The sequence below is a fragment of the Equus quagga genome, chromosome 7 (genome assembly GCF_021613505.1).
Source record: "Equus quagga isolate Etosha38 chromosome 7, UCLA_HA_Equagga_1.0, whole genome shotgun sequence".
NCBI lineage: Eukaryota > Metazoa > Chordata > Mammalia > Perissodactyla > Equidae > Equus > Equus quagga.
Window position 1 is genome coordinate 83,413,264 of NC_060273.1, and position 8,565 is coordinate 83,421,828.

The following is an 8,565-nucleotide window of genomic DNA, read 5'->3' on the forward strand; positions in this document are numbered from 1 at the left end:
TCCTCTTTTTGCTGAGGAAGCCTGGCCCTGAGCTAAGATTGTGTCCATCTTCCTCTGCTTCCTATGTGGGACGCCTACCACAGCATGGCGTGCCAAGCAGTGCCATGTCTGCACCCGGGATCCAAACCGGCGAACCCTGGGCCACCAAGAAGCGGAACGTGCGAACTTAACCGCTGCGCCACTGGGCCGGCCCCAAGAGAATTCTTAATGACTAGATAGTGCTTGGGATTTAAGGGTGGGGAAAGTAACGTGCAGGGAAGAGGAGAATGTAACATTTTATGATCTCAGTTTTGTTTGTTTCGTATATTTAATGTGTGTATGTATGGAGGAGAGATTGGGAAGAAATACACCAAAATATTTAAGTGGTCCTTTGGATTGTAGGATTACAGGTGATTTGAAAGAAGAAACTAAAGCGGAAATAGAGTAAATACTTAGTAGAGAACATTGATTAGCATACTTGTAAAATTAGGGTCCTCTTTAGATTAGTACTAATACAACTCTGATTGTTATCAATAAAGTCTGACTTTGCTAAAGATACAGGGAAAGAAATTTGTGAACAGTACTTAAAAAGTAACTCATGCATTCAGATGGAGTTTGAGGCAATGAGGCTGGAGATCCTAGAGGCATCTCTCCTTTGTACCTGGGCATTGACCAACTTGAGGACCTTGACCCACAGGTCACTCCCACTCCCACTGAGAGAATTAATAAGGTTCTGGTCTTCTAGGAGTAAGTACCTGTCTTGTCTACAAGGAATGGCCATATGCTCATTCTTGAATCATGTTTAGGGCCACTGCAATAAGAGAGGCTAATGATACACTGCTGTTTTCAGAAGGCCAGATACATAAGAAGCAGTTTATTCTTTGGTGATTGGTGCTATTTTTTAGGGCTTTTCTTTTTAGAGTACACTAGTTTTGTAATTTGGGGAAAAATAAATACATGTTTGTTTTGGGTTTTTTTTTTTTTTTTGAGGAAGATTGACTCTGAGCTAATGTCTGTGCCCATCTTCCTCTGTTTTATATGTGGGATGCCACCACAGCATGGCTTGATAAACGGTGCGTAGGTCTGTGCCCGGGATCTGAACCTGTTAACCCTGGGCTGCTGAAGTGGAGTGTACGAACTTAACCACTGTACCACTGGGCCAGCCCTATACATATGTATTTTTAAAGTTGTGCCGAGTACAGAAAATTATTAAATCTTCCAGAAACAAAGCATTACTATTTTTTAAGCCTTTTGAGGGGAAGAGGAGATCTTTTGTTCTTTCTTGAGTGGAGTTGCAATTAGTTGTGTAAATAGAGAAGTAAAATAGATTTTTATCTCTTTGGTTTTCCTTGTAGGGATATAACTGGTGCCATGACCGGAATGTAGTAACAATTTTCAGTGCTCCAAACTATTGTTATCGCTGTGGTAACCAAGCTGCAATCATGGAACTTGATGATACTCTAAAATACTCTTTGTAAGTATTTACACCTGAGTCGTTGGTTGCCATTACTTGAATGTATAGTTTTAATGGGAGGTTTAAGAGTTCAAGAGCTCATGCTAAATCCAGATTCCGTTTTGATTTTTAAGTTTCCTTTGGAACAGTTCTATGATACATTGAGACACATCAACAGAAACTCGTCGTGTATGGACCCTAATGTGAATTATTAGGGTTTTAACTTTTAAACCCATGTTTTTATTGTGGAATTAATAATAAATCCTGAAGATGAGATTAGAGATACAGTACATTAGGCTCTTTAAATTTTTAAAATATATTTAGTGGAACCCTTCTTTCAGATGATCTTAGAAGGAATCCCCAATGTATAAAAGGATATCCTCTCTAGCAGAAGTTGTCTTGGCTGTTTGAGGAGGCATGCATTTAGAAGACCCTTGTCATTAAATGCGTAGTTAGGTTGCAGTTAGAGTTCTATTACATTAAGGCAAGCTGAGATTTGATAGGAATAAAATGTGGAAAGTTTGAAAGACTAATGTTCTTGATTTCGATGGTCAGTACGTTGATGTCTTAGAGTATAAACAAGAAATATGTCTTGTTTTTCAGCTTGCAGTTTGACCCAGCACCTCGCAGAGGCGAGCCACATGTTACTCGTCGTACCCCAGACTACTTCCTGTAATGAAATTTTAAACTTGTACAGTATTGCCATGAACCATATATTGACCTAATGGAAATGGGAAGAGCAACAGTAACTCCAGAGTGTCAGAGAATAGTTAACATTCAAAAAACTTGTTTTCACACGGACCAAAAGATGTGCCATATAAAAATACAAAGCCTCTTGTCATCAACAGCCGTGACCACTTTAGAATGAACCAGTTCATTGCATGCTGAAGCGACATTGTTGGTCAAGAAACCAGTTTCTGGCATAGCGCTATTTGTAGTTACTTTTGCTTTCTCTGAGAGACTGCAGATAATAAGATGTAAACATTAACACCTCGTGAATACAATTTAACTTCCATTTAGCTATAGCTTTACTCAGCATGACTGTAGATAAGGATAGCAGCAAACAATCATTGGAGCTTAATGAACATTTTTAAAAATAAGTACCAAGGCCTCCCCTCTACTTGTGAGTTTGAAATCGTTTTGTTTATTTTCAGGGATACCGTTTAATTTAATTGTATGATTTGTCTGCACTCAGTTTATTTCCCTTCTCAATCTCAGCCTCATGTTGTTCTTTGTTGTCAGAACCTGGTGAGTTGTTTTGAACAGAACTGTTTTTTTTTTCCCTCCTGTAAGACGATGTTACTGCACAAGAGCATTGCAGTGTTTTTCATAATAAACTTGTGAACTAAGAACTGAGAAAGTCACATTTTAATTGTATCAATGGGCAAGACTGGTGCTGTTTATTTAAAAGATATATCAATTGATAAATTTTAGAATTTGTAGAATTCTAGGTAAAGAAAAATAAAAATCAAGGCCACTACATAATCTCTCTGTTAACTCCTTGACATTTTTCAAATGAATTTCAGGACTTATTTGTAGTCTAGATAGTCCAATTTGTGCGATTGTCAGTGTGCTCTTTGTGGGTTCTTCCTGCCTGTTAACTTGTCTGCAAGAAAGGTAGTCGGTGTGCTACTTCATAAGACCTGACTGTAAAACCATGTAACTTGAGATTTAATCTAAGATTTTTGGTTTTTGATTTAATAAAACAGCATGTTTTCAGATAGAGCTTAACAAACTAATGTGTCTATCAGTCAGTGCAGTTTCTGGTTATAAATAATATATTGCTATGTATGTTACATGGACTCTCTAAAATGATAGATTGGTAATTTCTTAACATATTTGTGTATTACTTGTCATGTGATCTTAAATTTGTCTCAGATGAGAAAGCTGTTAAAGCGTTATTCTGTATTAAGCTGTTTAAGTGATACTAGTTAAACCAAATAGAAGACTATTGCTGAGTCATGGTTTAGTGTTATATACATTCACCCAAGGACAAAAATGGCATTTGAAATGAAGTGACAGTGCTAAGCACTTAATTATTAGTCCTTATCTGTCTGTCCTTACCTCCCGCCCCCCCATCCTTTGAATAGGATTAGGAAGTTAAAACAGCTCTACTGTGGAAACTAATATTTGATCATTTTAAGCTACCAGGGTAAACGTCAGGACACTTAACCATTACTTGTGTGAGTGTAGTAATAAAAGTTTCTTTGCTTTGTACTGTGTTGAATTTGGAACTGACAAGGCAGTTTGCACATTTCTCTTTTCCAAGATTCTCAAAGAAAGTACACACATAGACACTATTTTTTAAATGGTCCACTTTTTATCTCTTCTCTGATCTAATTGACAGTATTTTTGGTAGCTTGTGAAGTTGCCAAAGCGAAAAGCCTAGTTTTTCTACCTGTCTCCATTTCATTTTATCCTTTTATGCTTTCACAAGAAATCTCTCCCTCTCTCTTTTTCCCTTTATCACTTCATTCCCTTTCTCTCTGACTGAACCAATAGTTTATCAATGTGTGGTAGTTTTAATCCAGTTTCTAATTTTAAGTGATCTAGATATCAGGCAGCTGTTTTTCAGATCCTGTGATACCAGAATTGACTCTAAAGGGATGTGTATCTTGTAACTGACGTGGTACTGTCATCCAGGTACAGATTCTCTAAAGTAAATCTTGTTGGCAGTAAAGGGCTTTTGGACAGAATGGCTTGGGTTTGGAATGATTACCAGGGTTTAAACTTACTAATTGTGGAGAGTGACTGGGCCTTGGCCATCTAAACTAGAAGATGTTGGTAACCTACCTGAGTATGAAGTGGGTAGAGAAAATGCACTGGTAAGTATAGTAATTTCCTTTAAAAATATGTAATTGTTGTTGCTGATTTCTCAATTAGTAACAGATTAAAATAGAATTTTCATAATAAGCTTTTAAAAAGCTTCTTGTTCAAAAAAAAAGATCAAAGCCGTGTCAACTAAAAATGAGTATTTTGAGTATTCTATACTGAGGACTTGGAGAAGTTTGCTTTGGAACTTACTTTGTAAGGGTAAAATAAATTAGTAAAATGATGTGCTCTTTCTAGGGTTGAATATCCTAAGGAAACATAGGTGACTTTTTCTTGGTTGTAGTAGGTGTGTTTTTAATGGAAGTATAGCATGTCAGTAGTAGCTTATTTTTCAGAAAGACTTAGCTTTAGCTTAGTAGAAAAAGGATGGTTATTTCTGTGGTTCTCAACCTTGATGCCCACAGAGATTCTGATTTAAATTGTTTGGAGGAGAGCCCTGGCATAGGTATTTTTGTTTCCCAAGTAATCTTAATTTACATCTAGATTTAAGAACCATTGCTCAGTTTGCCAACTACAAATGTAAGAAAATTGGGTTTTGTGATGGTTGATGGTGATTGTGGGTTTTTGGTAAGTAATTAAAATATACCATGTGACTCTTTATTTTGTTTCAGTAGTGACTTTTACCTGTTCTGTATAATAAGCAGTCCCTTACTTTTGTCCATAATTATGTTCCTAGAAATGGGCCTTAAAATTTAGTAATAGGCTTGTTTATTTTGAGGTGGATTTTATTCCCGTGAGCTAAAACTTTTTTTCATTAAAGCCTTAATCTATTCTCACACATTGTTTGGCATATTTCTAGCTTTTATAAACTTTTTAAATTTAGTTTTTTTCCCTTCACAGTTGTACATTTATTCTATTGAGTAACCTTATGAAGGTTGTGGATGTGTTATTTTGGGCATACCTGATCCCCTATTTGTTTCAGTTATAGTTTAAGCCTTATGTCTTAGGACTATAAGTACATTGTATTTCTGCTTTTTATTATATATGTATTTAATTAATTGCACAGGTACTGCCATGTGGACAAAAATGGGGTGTTGCTGAAATGGCAGTGTTGGCTTGCAGTCCTGGTACTGTCCTGTAAATAGGTCACAGTGTTCATTTATCAGCTGGTGTATAAATTTGAGGGAAGGAAAATGTGGATTACGGATATTTATAATGTACAAATTTGTTTAAAAACTGAACATATGAAGATCAGTGATAACTAAGAGTAAATGGACTGGGCGACAAACCTCAGAGTTGTGTCTCATGCCATGCCTGGCCCAGAATTCCTCTCCCAAGAGGTGAAAGAGGAGATAATTATAGCTAGTGATTGAATGCTGGAAAAAAGCCATCTCTTTTCTTTTTAAAGGCAAAACACAGATTCTCAATGCTGAAGTTTAATTGTAAGTAGTTTGTATCCTCAGCAGGTTTGAGATAAGTAGCCGGGCTATTAATTTTTTTCTACCTAAAATGCTCTAATGCAACAAACCACTTCATGTGGCTCATTTTGCTACTTAGGCTCCTTGGGAATCTCTCTTGAGATAGCCTCAGCCGTCCAGAGTAGGTCATTGGGAAAGTCCATTTAGGCTTTAATAGACAGTACCAGATGTGTTTGTCCAAGAGAAGATTTAGCAGACCTTTCTTAGTGCAGTGGTAGGCTACAGCCACCATCAAGTCAGTGCCCATTGGTGGAAGTCAAAGACCAGAATTGAGATAGAAAAGGAAGTTACAAGTGCTTTCTCTGCAGACACTAGGAAGCCCAAAGTGAAAGGTCTGATTAAAGCTATTGAAAATGCCAAAGGCTGTTGAGTGCCTCTACCTCAAGGCTTAGCATACTTTCTGAGCTGTAAGGAGACTCAGTTGTCTTACTTGGTTTAGGCTTCAGTGTGGCAGTGGTACCTAGGGGGCTGGGGCAAGGGCTAGTAGTTAGGTTTTGTAAACCTGGTCAGGGTGGGCCTCCTGACTTCAAGGTCACATATCTCCAAGTGTGTCTCAAGAAAAAGCTGGATTATAAGGTATGGTGAAATACTCCAGATGTAAAATGTGTAAAATATGCCCTTGCTCTTGGGTCCAGCTTTCCTCTTAAGCTAAGTCCCTTGCCAGCAGCAGTGTGTGTGTCTGGTGTGTGTTGAATGCAACAGGCAGAGGAGTGAGAGGAGAAGCTATATAATGTATTTGGTCTTGAGCGTTCTTTGTTTCTCAGAACTACATGCAAAAGAAGGGTAACTAATCTGCCTTGGTCCAACTATAAAACTACGATTCTTATTTTAACCCTTTCAGTGATCTGTGACTAAATGTAGACCACAAAGACAGATCTAAGCCCTGGCTCACTGCCACCCCCACCCCCCAGCTGCACGAACTGGTTGTATAGTAAAGGGCTGAGGAGATAGGATGTTCAAATACACATCGAAATCTTTGGAATGGCAGCGCAGTAGCTCTCCTGACCTCTGAAAGCATCAAGGTGATAGGAGATCTGATTATGGCCTCTTTGGTGCCACTGCAGCATATTTTGTCCTTGGCTCTGGAGTTTTTAATAACAGAATCTTAGTGATTGTCTTGTAGGCCTTTGGGTTTTTCCAACTTCATCTCAGATCCTAGGAAAAATAACCCTACTCTAGAAATCAGAAGCCAGGATTTTTAAAGTAGGACTAAGAATGTGGATAGATGACTTTTGAGTTTTCATAATGACAGTATTTGTTTAAGCCACCTCTTGGAAACAGACATTTCTGCTATCAGCCTGAGTGGCAGGTGGCCTATATTGTTAGGTGTGTTAAAAGTGCAGAGTGATTTGTGACTTGTGAAATACATAATTTTGATGTTGCAATCCTAAAAGCACTGGCTGACATTCTTTCCCAGGTTCGGGTTCTGGTGCTCTCAGCATTTGTGAATGAGGAGAGTAGAGTGCTGAAATGACTATTACTGTAAAGGGTTTAGTTGAATTCAGAGTGACCAGGAGAGCAGTAGATATTGGACATTGAGTCCTTGAAATGGCAGAAATAGCTAATAGTGAATAATTTCTAACATTGAGCATTTCTTATGTGCCAGGAATTTTACATTGATTATTTTATCGAGTTGTCTGAACAGTTTACAAGGACAAGCAAGGTAAAGCTATTCAGGCAGTCTGACCCCTAGAGTCCCTGATTTTCAGAGCATTAGAGCTCTCTTTCCTTTGCTGAAATTTGTAGTCAGTGGCCTTTGAAGAGTGGGTGAAAACCTGCACAGCTTTGGGGTCTACAGAAAGTGACTTTGTGTGCCTGACCCCTGCTTCAGGAAGCCAAGGATGTGGTAGGCCCTTTGGGAAGCATGGTGAGAGAGGTTTGCACACTGGCCTTCTTGAGCGTTGTCCCAAGTCAGGTGTCCTGGTTACTGCATTCCGGAGCTCATGGAATGGCTTGACGCTGTCTCAAGGACATTTATATGAACCAGATTTTGAAAGAGAGTTGAGGCCAATCAAGAAAATGATGTTCAACGAAGCACCTGCCACCACAGCCTATTGTTCCTGAGGATAAAGGAGCTTTCACAGTGGACTTGGATTAACAAATATATGGAAAAGGAAAAGCCATGGTTTCTTTTAAGGAGGTATATATGGAGTGGGATACCCTATCCGCAGCTTTTTTTTTTTTTTTTTTTTAACACTTGAGAATTTTGAGTTCACAACAAAATTGAGAAGAAGGTGCAGAGATTTCCCATGAGCCTCATACCCCCACATATGTATAACCCTCCCCCATCATCAATATCCCCTACCAGAATGGTACATTTGTTAAAATTAATGAACCTACCTTCACATAATCACCCAGCGTCCATGGTTTATATTAATTAGCGGTCACTTTTGGTGTACGTTCTGTGGATTTGGACACACACATACATGTATCCACCACTATAGTATACGGAGTGTCTTCACTGCCCTGAAAATCCTCTCTGCTCGTGCCTATTCCCCCCTCACTGTCCTCGTCTGTTACATCTAAGTGAAATAATTCCTCCTTTACTCCCTGAAAGCCCACTTCATTTTGGAGTAGTAGTATAGCTGAGGACCAGCCTCACTTTTTTAGACTCTTTAATAAGCTGGTATTCTGTACAAGACTGTTGGAAACTAGTCAGCTGTTTAGGCTTTAACAAGGATAGTAGATGGAATCTTGCTGGCCCTTCATCACCTGACCATTTCCCCTCCTTGCTGAGGGCCCTTACCTTGTCATCTTTGAGAGGAGCCAGGAGCCAAGACCAAATTACTTTCTTGTCTGGTCTCCTGGTACCCAGTTAAACATCCACAAATTCTGGTAGGGAGGACTTGACCCCACAAACAGTGCCCACCCTTGATCTGTATG

The 8,565-nt window shown here is 38.7% G+C and overlaps 1 protein-coding gene across 1 annotated transcript in view; it reads left to right on the forward strand.

The window, feature by feature from the left end:
- PPP2CA (protein phosphatase 2 catalytic subunit alpha) overlaps positions 1-2,781 on the forward strand; it is a 22,364-nt gene extending 19,583 nt beyond the window's left edge. The window contains exons 6-7 of the mRNA XM_046666975.1: positions 1,335-1,453; positions 2,036-2,781. Coding sequence (XP_046522931.1) covers positions 1,335-1,453; positions 2,036-2,108 — 192 coding nt within the window. The 3' untranslated portion in view covers positions 2,109-2,781. The remainder of the gene's footprint in view (positions 1-1,334; positions 1,454-2,035) is intronic.
- The last annotated feature ends 5,784 nt before the right edge of the window (positions 2,782-8,565 follow it).